We start from the raw sequence: 12,511 nt of genomic DNA, 5'->3' as shown, positions 1-12,511 counted from the left end.
GCAGCCATATCAGATTAGGACACAAACTAATAACCTCATTTTAATTACCTCTTTAATTACTTCTCCAAATAAGGGCACATCTCAAGTTACTGAATGTTAAAACTTCGACATATAAACCAGTGTGTGTGTGTGTGTGTGTGTGTGTGTGTGTGTGTGAGAGAGAGAGAGAGAGAGAGAGAGAGAGAGAGAGAGAGAGAGAGAGAATATACCCTAAGTGGAAAGCCACTTTTTAAATTACTTCATATTAAACTCTTGCATGGCATTTTCCTCTGAGTTGAAACATTTCCTCCAGAAAGGAACAAGAGTCTTATGAGCCTCAGAAGGTTAAAAAAAAAAATGTTCTCCACCTGTCTTGGAGAACATAAAACTTGGAAGACTCTTGAGGGCCAGTACTATAAAAGGAAGTATATTCTTCCCACTAGTATAAAAAGGAGTGAACACTTTTTGGGGGAAGACACTGACCAGCAGAATTGCAGAGAAAGACATGATTAGACCACGAAGCTGTCTGCAAGCTGTGTTGAGAGCTCTGGAGGTGCAGCTTTTGTGAGTCTTTACCCATGTTGGGAAAGGATTTTCAATGATGTAGCTGCTTTTGAGTAATCTCTGCTCCTACTAAGTTACTCCTCACCCATTTTTAGGAATATCTTCCAGTTGTGTTAAAGTGTAAGAAAGTCTGTACTCCTTGCAGTTAAGGGTCTTCTTATTCAACCAGAATGATACTCAGGAGCTACAGGCTTAGCCTCCTTAGCTTTTTACCATTGACTAATGTGTTGACTGCAGCTTTAGGGCATTTTCCAAGGTTCTCACAATAAAAAATAGTGATATTATTTTCCTTTATTTCTGATTTTTTTTTCTATCTTTGTGTACCCCTGGCTTTCTTGGAACTCACTTTGTAGACCAGGCTGGTCTCAAACTCAGAGATCCACCTGCCTTTGACTCCTGAGTGCTGGGATTAAAGGCGTGCACCACCAATGCCTGGCAGCAATATTCTTAATAAGGTCTTTTTGAATTTTCTCCCCAGTAACTCAATTAAATAATGCAGTTCAGCAGGTGGCACAGGGGTGTCTGCATTGTGGGATGGCAATGTGACATTTAGACGAACTGCTATTCAGCATTTTCTGATTCAGGCACCTCCTGGACTATGTTGCTTAAATCTCTGGATCAATAATTGTTATCTATAGAGCTCCTCCAAAAATTTAGGTCATGTTCCATCTCTGGATTAGACACAAAGCAGCTTCTCCATTTTAGAAGGAAAGTAACAAACTCTGTGCATGCAGTGTATTTGTCATGACCAGTGTGAGTCACTGCAAGAAAGCATACAGAAAGGGGTAGTATCAAGAACAAAACATATGGAAAGCCAGTCTATGTGGTATTGGAAATGATATAAGGGTAACCTTAACTTCATTCAACTCTCATTGAATACTTATCACCCCCCTACCTCCCCCAAAACAAGACAAGTATTTACAGGATTTTGAGTAGGTTCCCTACTCAAACATGTACAAAAATAGTAATATTCTCAAACCCAACAAAACTTGGAGAAATGGAATAGAGCTCTACAAATTACAGCAGTTTTAAATTTGAGTTATTTGAGAAACACCTTGTTTTGCTTCAGGAGACTTTAAGTGGTGCTAAGTATAAAAATATAATGCCCAATTCTAATTTTCTGTCCAAGTTTTACTCTGAAATAATATAGAAGTCACCTTAATTGGGAAAAAATTGTAGGGAAAATTGAAGGCTCTCTCCTTTCATATTTGGACATAGCTGATAGTAAAAATACTATGTGATTGGAAATATATGCACTTCCAGATTAGATATGAGTTATGATAGACACATAATTATAACAGACAAGGATAATTATTTGCCAAACATTTATTGATTTTCTACAGTCCATTTTTTTTCAACAAGAATGTCTTTAAGGTAGTATAAAGCCTCAAATAATTGTGGGCTGATAAGTCTAGAGACCTCTAGAAATTTGTCCTCTGTTCATACATTTTCCCCTTTCCTTCTTCCATCACTCTGAACTCTTGTTGGACCCAAACAAGACAGATGTGTACAGGGCCTTGAATAGATTCCCTCTAAACCAAAATGTACAAAAGTAATAATATTCTAAAACCCAACAAAACTTGGGGAAATAGAACAGAGCTCTACAAATTACAGCAGTTTTAAATTTGAGTTGTTTGAGAAACACCTTGCTTTTGCTTCATGAAATTTTTAGTGGTGCTAAGTATAAAAATACAATGCCAAATTCTAATTTCCTGTCCAAGTCTTTCTCTTAACAGATATTTCTTTCAGTTATGAACTGATTTCACATGGTATTTTTCTGCATAAATCATTCCCCTGCATTATTTGAGGGCTGGCAAAATTACGCAACAAAAATCAAGAAAACTGTTTGGAGGAGAATACAAATGAAATTTAGGCCAAAGAAAAAGCCAACTTAAACTTATAAAATGAGAGCTCCCAACAAGATGATCCACCACTAAAAATAGTGGCTCAATTATTTTGAATATCAAATTGCTACATTATTCTTATTTATGAAGGCAATAAATCAATGTGCTCCTCAAACAAAATTCCTTTAAAAAAATTAAATGACTTCTTTTTAAAAGTGCACACCATATCTGCACTAAAGAACAAAGACATCTTGCAATAAAGATCCGAGGCAGAATGAAAGACAGGAGTAGAAAGAAATGAAATAGGTATAGTTTAAGATTCTGGAAAAGACATTCTAAGATTATATAGAGTTTTCCCACAACCAGAAACACATGAGTTATCATTTGATACCCAGTGTTTCTCATTTTCTTTTGCTTGAAAAAGAAAAAAAAGATTTGGCTGCTGCCAGGACGTTGGCAGCATCCTTTAAGGGCGGTATTGAGACCTCTGCTCTTGGATGTACTCATAGAGAGGGCTGGAACGCACTGGGACATTGGCAAACTGGCGCGCGCCACTCTCCAGGATTTGGCGGCGCCTCTGCTCTGCCTGCCGACGGATCTGCTCTTCTTTGAATTTTCTCTCCCGCTCTTGGCGACGTAGTTGTTCCTCTTTTTGATGCTGTTCCTGTTCCTGACGACGAATCTTATCCCTGGCAAACTGATCCTCAGCTAGGTACTGACCATCTCGTTTCTGCCTCCGCAACTGCAGTTCCTCACGTTCCTGGCGCAGCTGCTTCTCCTCCTGGAATTTCCTGTCACGCTCTTGGCAAAGCTGTTGCTCCTCCCTTTCTTTCCGGAGCTCTGGTTCTCCGCGGAATCTTCGGTCTCGCTCCTGGCGGCGCTCTTCTTCCTCATGGAATTTCCTGGCGCGTTCCTGGCGTCTCAGCTGCTCTTCAAGTTCCTGGCGGCGATCTTGTTCCTCGTGGAATTTTCTGCCACGTTCCTGGCGCCTCAGCTCCTCTTCAAGTTCCTGGCGGCGCTCTTCTTCCTCCTGGAATTTCCTGCCACGTTCCTGGCGTCTCAGCGGCTCTTTCTCCAGTTCCTGGTGGCGCTCTTCTTCTTCGTGGAATTTTCTGCCACGTTCCTGGCGCCTCAGCTCCTCTTCAAGTTCCTGGCGGCGCTCTTCTTCCTCCTGGAATTTCCTGCCACGTTCCTGGCGTCTCAGCTGCTCTTCGAGTTCCTGGCGGCGCTCTTCTTCCTCGTGGAATTTCCTGCCACGTTCCTGGCGTCTCAGCTCTTCCTCGAGTTCCTGGCGGCGCTCTTGTTCCTCCTGGAATTTCCTGCCACGTTCCTGGCGTCTCAGCGGCTCTTCGAGTTCCTGGCGGCGCTCTTCTTCCTCGTGGAATTTCCTGCCACGTTCCTGGCGTCTCAGCGGCTCTTTCTCCAGTTCCTGGTGGCGCTCTTCTTCCTCGTGGAATTTTCTGCCACGTTCCTGGCGCCTCAGCTCCTCTTCAAGTTCCTGGCGGCGCTCTTCTTCCTCCTGGAATTTCCTGCCACGTTCCTGGCGTCTCAGCTGCTCTTCGAGTTCCTGGCGGCGCTCTTCTTCCTCGTGGAATTTCCTGCCACGTTCCTGGCGTCTCAGCTCTTCCTCGAGTTCCTGGCGGCGCTCTTGTTTCTCCTGGAATTTCCTGCCACGTTCCTGGCGTCTCAGTTGCTCTTCAAGTTCCTGGCGGCGCTCTTGTTCCTCACGGAATTTTCTGTTACGTTCCTGACGTCTCTGCTGCTCTTCTTCGAGTTCCTGGAGGCGCTCTTCTTCCTCTCGGAATTTTCTGTCGCGCCTGAGCTCTGGTTCTCGGCGGAATTTTCTGTCACATTCCTGTGGGCGCCGCCGCAGCTCTTCTTCACGCTCCCTAATAAGTTGCTCCTCCACCCTTAACTTTCGGTCTCGCAGCTGCTCTTCCTTACGCTCCTGGCGGCGCTCTTCTTCCTCTTGGAATTTTCTGTTACGTTCCTGACGTCTCAGCTGCTCTTCCTCGAGTTCCTGGAGGCGCTCTTCTTCCTCACGGAATTTTCTGTCGCGCCTGAGCTCTGGTTCTCGGCGGAACTTTCTATCCCTCAGTTGCTCTTCCTTACGCTCCTGGCGGCGCTCTTCTTCCTCTTGGAATTTTCTGTTACGTTCCTGACGTCTCAGCTGCTCTTCCTCGAGTTCCTGGAGGCGCTCTTCTTCCTCACGGAATTTTCTGTCGCGCCTGAGCTCTGGTTCTCGGCGGAACTTTCTATCCCTCAGCTGCTCTTCTTCACGCTCCTGGAGGCGCTCTTTTTCCTCTTGGAATTGTCTGTCACGCCTGAGCTCTTGTTCCCGGCGGAACTTTCTATCCCTCGACTGCTCTTCTTCCAGTTCCTGGCGGAAGTCTTGTTCTCGGCGGAATTTTCTGTCACATTCCTGTCGGCGCCGCAGCTCTCCCTCGCGCTCCCTGCGAAGTTGCTCCTCTACCCTCAACTTTCGGTCTCGCAGCTGCTTTTCCTCGAGCTCCTGGCGGCGCTCTTCTTCCTCTTGGAATCTTCTGCCACGTTCCTGGCGGCGCTCTTCTTCCTCGTGGAATTTTCTGTTACGTTCCTGGCGTCTCAGCTGCTCTTCCTCGAGTTGCTGGCGGCGCTCTTCTTCCTGGCGGAAACTTCTGTCACGCTCCTGGCGGCGCTCTTGTTCCTGGCGGAAACCTCTGTCACGCTCCTGGCGGCGCTCTTGTTCCTGGCGGAAACCTCTGTCACGCTCCTGGCGGCGCTCTTGTTCCTGGCGGAAACCTCTGTCACGCTCCTGGCGGCGCTCTTGTTCCTGGTGGAAACTTCTGTCACGCTCCTGGCGGCGCTCTTCTTCACGCTGCTGGCGGCGCTTGTGTTCCTCACAGGATTTTCTGTTGCGCTCCTGCTGAAGTTCTTCCTCGCGTTCTTGGAGGTGCAGCTCCTCTTCCTCCTGGAATTGTCTCTCTTGTTCTTGCCGCCGCCTCAGTTCTTCCCGTTCCTTCCGCAGGTGCTTTTCCTCCTCAAGGAACTTCCTATCCCTCTCCTCTGGCCGTCTTCTCGAGTCTCTCAGGAGCTGCTCTTCCTCCTGGAAGGTCTCATCTCGTCTTTTGGCTTCCCTTTGGTGCTCTCGCTGCAGCTCCTCTTCTGCTAGGAACTGCCGGTCGCGCTGCTGTCGGCGCCTCCTCTCCTGCTCCAACTCTCTCTTCTCTTCCGCTTCGTCTTGCAGGGACCGCCGATCCTGACGTAACCGTCTCTCTTGCTCCAGAGAATCATCCAGCTGCCGGATCTTTTCTTCATCCTCCCTGCGCTTGGAGAAGAGCCTGTGACTGCGAACTTGATTTTCTTTCTCTGGTTGCCACTGCCATTTCAGATCCCTACGCTGATCTTCAGCCCGCAGCTGCTGCAGGTCCTCCTCTTGATACTGCCTCTCCTGCTGCAAGAGTCTCCTTTCCTTCCTCAGCCGCTCTTCCTCCCGCTGCAGATGCTCTTCCTCCTGCTGCAGTTCTTCCTCTTGATACTGCCTCTCCTGCTGCAGGAGTCTCCTTTCCTTCCGCAGCCGCTCTTCCTCCCGCTGCAGAAGCTCTTCCTCCTGCTGCAGTTCTTCCTCTTGATACTGCCTCTCCTGCTGCAGGAGTCTCCTTTCCTTCCTCAGCCGCTCTTCCTCCCGCTGCAGATGCTCTTCCGCCTGCTGCAGTTGCTCTTCCTCCCGCTGCGCCTCGTCCTCCACGTGACACTGCCTCTCCCGCTGCAGGCTTCTCCTTTCTCTCCGCAGCCGCTCTTCCTGCTGCTTCAGCCGCTCTTCCTCCTGCTGCAGGTCCTCCTCTTGATACTGCCTTTCCTCCTGCAGGTGTCTCCTTTCCTTCTGCAACCGCTCTTCCTCCCGCTGCAGCCGTTCATCCTCCTGGCGATATCTCCTCCCCCTCTGCTGGCGCTGCTGCTCCACTTCTTGCAGCAGCCGCTCCTCACGTAGCTCTTCCTCCCTCTGCTGCCTCTGGCTGGGTTTGGTGTACAACGTGTGGCGCCTCTGGCTTTCTTCCTGCAGTTGCCGGCTCCTGTTTTGGTCCCGGCGCTCCACCTGACGACGCCTCAGGCGTTCCTCTAGGAGGCTGTCCTGGAGCTGGGCTCGCTGCAGCTCATCCTCCCGGAAGCGCTGCTCCTCCCGCTTGCGGAACTGCTGCTCTTGCTCCAGGTGCTCCTCCTCAGCGGGACGCTGCGGGCGGAGGTCGCGGCGCTGCTCCTGCTCCCCGAGCTGACGCCTTTCCGGCTCCTGTCTGCGAGGCCTGGAGTAGACTTTGTTCTGACGGGCTTCTGCCTCCCTTTCGAGCTGCCGCTGCCACCTCTGCGTGAAGCTCTCGTCGGACTCCTGGAGCTGCGTCTGCTCGTCCTCCTCGGGCACCAACTCCTGCGTGCGCCTCAACTGGGTTTCGCGCCTCCGCTGGGGTTCTCTTAGCTCTCTTCGCCCGCGCTCCTGCAGCCGTCTCTCTTCGGTGTGGTCCTCGCTCCTGAGTTCTTTCCTCTCTCGCCTCTGCTGTTCCTCTTCCTCAGAAAACTCCTCAGCATCAGGACCCTGGCTCCAGCTTAGCGGCTCTTTCTCTGCAAGGCGCTCCTCCAGTTCTTGCAGTTCTCGTCTTTGCAGCCTGGGCTCTTCGTCGCAGCGTTGCTCCAGTCTCTCCTGCCTCTTCCTCAGCTCCTCAGCACGCTCCTCCTGTTCATGTCTCTTCTGCCGGCTTCGGCGCCCTGGTTCTTCATCCTGGTGCTCGAATCTCCTTTGGTCTTCTTGCCTGCGATCTTGTGACAGGTTCCTCTTTTCCCTAGGCAGGGCTGTCTTCTCATCCTGCCTTGCAGCCTGGTCAAGAGCATAATAGCAAGCTTGAGCAATCTTGAAAAGGAACAGGAGGAATTCATTGAAATCAACACGCCCATTGGAGTCGCGATCCAGAAGTTCTAGGGTCAGGTCTACCGTCTCGGGGTCATGTGGTCTCTGAAAGATTAAAACAAACGTTTTATAATTAATTATTTACATGTAGTAAGCTTTTACTCTCACACCTATTTTATATTGTGTTGATATTAGGAGATATTTCGAGCAATTAGAAAATGCATAGTGTATGTATGTTGTCTTGTTTTCCCATATGATATGTGAACGACTCATTTCAAAGCATACCCTTCTTGGAAATTTTTGTAATTGTGTGCTGATCAAAACAACAGATTCTTTCTAGATGGCAGAATGAGAATGAATTTCTCCTTGTGATCGATAAAATGAAATTTTATGAAGATTTCCGACAGATATTTCTATTGAAAAAGCCAGTACTCCTGATTTAATTTCTATTTCATGTTTGAAGAAGAACTAAGATATTTACAGCAACACTATTTTAGTCAAGAAAACGGGCAGATTTCAGATGCTGAAAGTTGGGAGCAAAAAAAAAGTCCCTTCAAGTCTATTAACTTGACTAGGCATCATTAGTGGTAATGCCCTATTAATTAACATTCCCATTAACAGTACCACCAAGTCCATTAAATACATGCTATTAACTTCTTTAGTACTCAGATTACAACACCAATTTAAATACCTCAGGCTCAAAAATGAATGAGGATGTGATGGTGACCTGTTAGATGCTGAAAAATCCATTTTAATCGATATCCTTTACTCTGGTCTTTATTGGGAGGAAAAATGAGAGCTCCACACCCATAGATTTCTTTTTCTTGTCAGATATTACCTGAAGGACAGTTCCGAGTTCCCTTTCAAGGAGGTTCTTCAGGTCTTTCTTGCTTAGTGATGCTCCATCACAACTATGTGAGGCATAATGATTGAAAACTTCAGCGATATCAATAACGCTTCTTAAAAGTGGAGACATTTTTTTCTTTCCTTCAAATTCAAGTAAACCTAGAACAATAAGATAGGATTCAGAAGCAAATCTGGGCTTCCAATTTTAGGGAAACTTTACTTACACCAATTCAGACAGATCTTTAGACTTTCTATTAGTAGTTATTGCAACTTGCATTTTCAGAGCACTTTATCCCTGACTACTATATTCTGAAAGAGGAAGAGAAATATTGAAAAATTCAAAGCCAAGAAAACCACCTTCAAACTGAAAAGTCAGCTTTTCATTGTCCATCGATGTGGACTATCCATACACTCCTCTCTCTCTCTCTCTTTTTTTTTGTTTCAGCATATTTCAGAATAGATAATGAGGAGACAAGAATAAGAATTTAAATTCTACATATTGCTACTCACAACAACCCCTAAAGTTGAGCAAAAAGGATAAGTTTAAAAAAAAAAAAAAAGCCAAGATGTGGAAAAAGACTTGAGCATTTTTAAAAGTAAATAGAGCTATGTGTAGACAATTGTGTCTGCAAAAAACATAGCAACAAACAGAACAGTGAAAAGGAAATGTAAATCATTCCTTAAATGTATAACCCATAAGGGACTAATTCATGTCACCAATTCTAAGATCAAAGAGTGCTTCCTCATCAAAATAAAAAAACTAACATTTAGATACAGCAAGGCAGAAAAACAGACTGCATGTTATCTGTCTTAACTCCAATATACTATGGCTGTTCATATCTTCTATTATTGGAATTATTTGAGAAATCCTGATTGGTGAATCAGAGTCAATAGGTCAGACAAGCCTGGAGAACTTTGAATGATATTGGTCTTAAGACTAGCCTTTGTGAAGTGAAGTAAAATCATTTGAATATTGGTGTTACAAAAAGGGGGGGCCTCTGGGAATTTAGCTCAGTGGTAGAGTGACTGTTAGTATATGCAAAATAATGTGTTCAATTTCCAGTATTGCCAAGACAAAGCAAACACACAGCCACAACAAAACCTTATTAAAAGAATACTTGGATGGCTTTGCTGCCTGACTGCATAGTAGGTCACTTAGTTGAGTTCTATATTATCATTTGAACTCCAAAACCTCACATATCAACTCAGATGTGAACTGTATGAAGATGCCTATGTCATACTGAACACATGAAAAAGAGATCAGAGATTTTGTACACTTTGGGGTTGACCGTTTTTTCAGAAAGATGAGCCTCATAAGAGGTACACACGGTGTTTTTTGATGTGCCTAACTATTGAGTTCAGAGCCTTGAGAGAACTACTGCTATTCAAGTGAGGGCTCCAACATAAAAAGATGAGACAAGCCAAGCATAGTGGCTCGTTCCTTTAATCTTAGCTCCTCAGAGGCAGAGACAGGTTAGTTTCTATGAGTTTGAGACCAGCCTAGTCTACATTGTAAAGTCTAGGCTAGACAGGGCTAAACAGTGAGACCTCATCATAAAAGAGAAGGGGAAGGAGGAGATGGAATAAGTGAGATTTAGCCAACACTGGAAGGTGGAGATCCCTTCTGGAACATAGAGCCTACCTTCATTCCCCCAACATGTACCATGGCTGGAAAACGAAGAGTACAGAAGAACACCATCCCACAGGATGGGACTTACCCACTTCACCAGAGGAGGAAGTCAAGTGCTCGCTGACACTGCTGGCAAGTGTGCTAGGTACCTGGGAGTCGGGCCTTTTATAGGGGTTTTAATTGTGCCCCCGGGAGCAACTTGGGAAGGAGACACCCACTCTGTGGGATGACCTGATTCATTCAAATCCCAGCTCCACCTCTGTCTCCAGGAATGGCTTGTTTATCTCACTATTTGCTCACGTAGCTATTTGGACAGGGTTCACAGGACTTGCCTCCTGACTGGGTATTGGCCCCACCTAACACAAAAAGGGAGAATATTTGGCAGATTTTTCTAATCTTCTTTCATTGTTAAAAACATTAAAACAAAGATGATGAATGTTCTGAATCTTGATTTATTATGACTTCATAAAAAAACAACCTCTAGTCATTTATTATTTTTTAAGATTTATTTTTAAGTGTGTGTGTGTGCACGTGCACATATGAGTACAGGTACCTATGGAGGCCAGAGGTGTGGGATTCCCCTGAGACTGACCACACAACATGGACACAAGGAACCAAATTCTGCTACTTTGCAAGAGCAGGAAGTGCTCTTAATTGCTGAGCATATTTCTAGCCCCTTAAACCATTTATTTTGTGTAAAATACAAATTCCAGGTTGACATTAAACAGGAACTTTGTCATAAACTGAAGAGAACCAGCTAACTTCTGTATGGCATGTAGCAGACCATGAAGAGATGACCATCAGTCCTGCCTGGAACCTTGAAGATCATGAGAGGGACCGAGTTTCTTTTCAAAAAATTGAGGTGGGAAATTTATTTTACATTTATATTCCTCAGATTTTCCTACAGTTTAGGGGTTGCTTCCTAAGTTAATACATTTGGAGAGTATCTTAAATTATGTGTTTATCAAACTGTTGATGAGAAAGCATATTGTGAAATTTCATTCTTAGAGATATTAAATCTAAATGAAATTTGCTCATTTGTTTTTCTTGCTAGCACACTGAAGCCCCTGGAGAAAAAGAGCTGCTGTAATGCATGATTGTAGATATAATCATCTCATTCAGCCTAAGTTACTAATGGTTATGACATCTGAACACTTGAGTTGGCTTCTCCTGGAAGCGCATTAAGGTCATTCTAGCCCATTATAGCTGTCAGAGCTTTCTCAACCCTGGTGATCATTTGTGAATCTTGGTGCTATTTTATTGTAAGGCACTGGATTTGCTCCTGGTTGCCAGTGACTCCCACCCTTCCATTTCATACTGCATGAAACTTTGGTTCATAATAGGTTTATGGAGACTATTAAATGATTCAGTGGCTTCTCTGAAATTCTGTCTCCACCAAAGGCAAGTATTGGTTTTTGGAATTTTGAAGAGAATGTAATTATTAAAATAAAAACATTGAAACAACGGTTTTATATTCTTCAGGAGTATGTGAAAATCAGGATGTCTGTTTCTTACTTCGCCCACTGCTATTCCAGACACGGATTAAGTAGAAGGCTGAAGTGACAGGAGAGGAAAAGACAGTTGTAAACCTAGTTTTATTTCTGCTTCTTCAAGACCTTCAGTATGGAAGTCTGTGATTTCCAAGTTTCCCTAGAACTGTCAGAACTGTCATTATCTGTTGGGGTCAGTGAATTAATTTGATATGGCAAATCCTTTAAGAGTAAGTCTTCTCTTACTCAGTTCTAAGTAATGTTTTATACAGTTCTCTTAGTCTTTTGGCCATCTTGAGCAATGTGCACACATAACTAACTGCAAGCTGCCAAACACTTTTCTCTCTTTCTCTCTCTCTGAGACTTGTAGTATTTTGCCTAGACATCCTTCAAGGGATTTCTGTTTGTGAGCTGTTCTCTCTCTCTCTCTCTCTCTCTCTCTCTCTCTCTCTCTCTCTCTCTCTCTCTCTCTCTCTCTCTCTCTCTCAGGATTTTGCTAGATAGTCCAAAATAGCCTCCAACTTTCGACCCCTGGTTGCCACCTCAGGAGTCTGTTTCTGTTTTTATCCACCCAGGTGTAATCTGTTATGAAATCTCAGTCCAGGTTTTTCATCCTGAAAAAAGTTTTAAGTTTAGTAATGCCTTTCTTACCCAGTCCTCTCTAAAGTGACTACAACATAAAGGAGTATATTTAAAAAAAAAAAAAAAAAAGTCTCAGAGAATGACTTTTCTTCTTCTGGTTTCTTGGTTCATTTCTAAGTAACTTCAGCCTGTTAACAGTGCTACAATGCTACATTATGTTCTTTTATTTTAGACAAAGGCTAAAATAAAACAGAATAAGAATATCATTTCAGGGGGCTAGATCGATGACTCACAAGTTAAGAGCACTTGCTGCTTTTTCAGAGGACTGCTTACAGCCTTCTGTTATTTCAGTTATAGGGGATTTGATGGCCTCTTCTAGCCTCTGCAGCAACAGGCATGCAGACTATGCATATAAAAATGTGCAGGCAAATACTCATGATTCTTAAAAGAATACAGAAAATAACAAAACAAAACTCCCTTTAACACCAGCACTAGGAAGGCAGAGGCAAATAGATGTCTGTGAGTTCAAGGCCAGCCTGTTTTACAGAGTGAGTTCCAGAATAGCCAGAGTTACATAGTATGACCCTTTCTAACAATAATAATAATGAAAAAACTAATTTCAGTATCAGTCTCTAATTTGATTTTTGGACAAAGAAACAATTTTAATTATTTTATAGTTTCAGCAAAAGATGTGGAAATG

General features: G+C 44.5%; 1 protein-coding gene across 5 annotated transcripts; it reads right to left on the bottom strand.

Moving 5' to 3' along the window:
* Positions 1-1,851: 1,851 nt before the first annotated feature.
* Tchh (trichohyalin) lies at positions 1,852-9,866 on the bottom strand. Of its 5 annotated transcripts, none has more exons than XM_037206725.1 (4): positions 9,828-9,866; positions 8,102-8,268; positions 3,580-7,368; positions 1,852-3,438 (listed from the first exon to the last, which is right to left on the bottom strand). In XM_037206725.1, exons 2-4 carry the CDS (start codon positions 8,237-8,239, stop codon positions 2,854-2,856), a joined length of 4,512 nt encoding a protein of 1,503 aa, XP_037062620.1. In that variant the 5' UTR covers positions 8,240-8,268; positions 9,828-9,866; the 3' UTR covers positions 1,852-2,853. The 5 variants fall into 5 exon arrangements, with proteins under 5 accessions (XP_037062620.1, XP_037062621.1, XP_037062619.1 ...); XM_037206726.1 differs by having other exon boundaries at positions 1,852-3,558; positions 3,766-7,368; XM_037206724.1 differs by having other exon boundaries at positions 1,852-3,648; positions 3,787-7,368.
* Positions 9,867-12,511: the final 2,645 nt, after the last annotated feature.

Source organism: Peromyscus leucopus, chromosome 6 (genome assembly GCF_004664715.2).
Source record: "Peromyscus leucopus breed LL Stock chromosome 6, UCI_PerLeu_2.1, whole genome shotgun sequence".
Lineage (NCBI taxonomy): Eukaryota > Metazoa > Chordata > Mammalia > Rodentia > Cricetidae > Peromyscus > Peromyscus leucopus.
The sequence above is the reverse complement of the archived record's forward strand: the minus strand, read 5'-3'. Positions and strand labels throughout refer to the sequence as shown.

Coding starts and splice junctions, on each gene's coding strand:
- Tchh (XM_028861948.2), bottom strand. CDS start 8,239: ATGTCTCCACTTTTAAGAAGCGTTATTGATATCGCTGAAGTTTTCAAT. Junction 7,369..8,101: donor AACTCGGAACTGTCCTTCAG/GTAATATCTGAC, acceptor TTAATCTTTCAG/AGACCACATGACCCCGAGAC.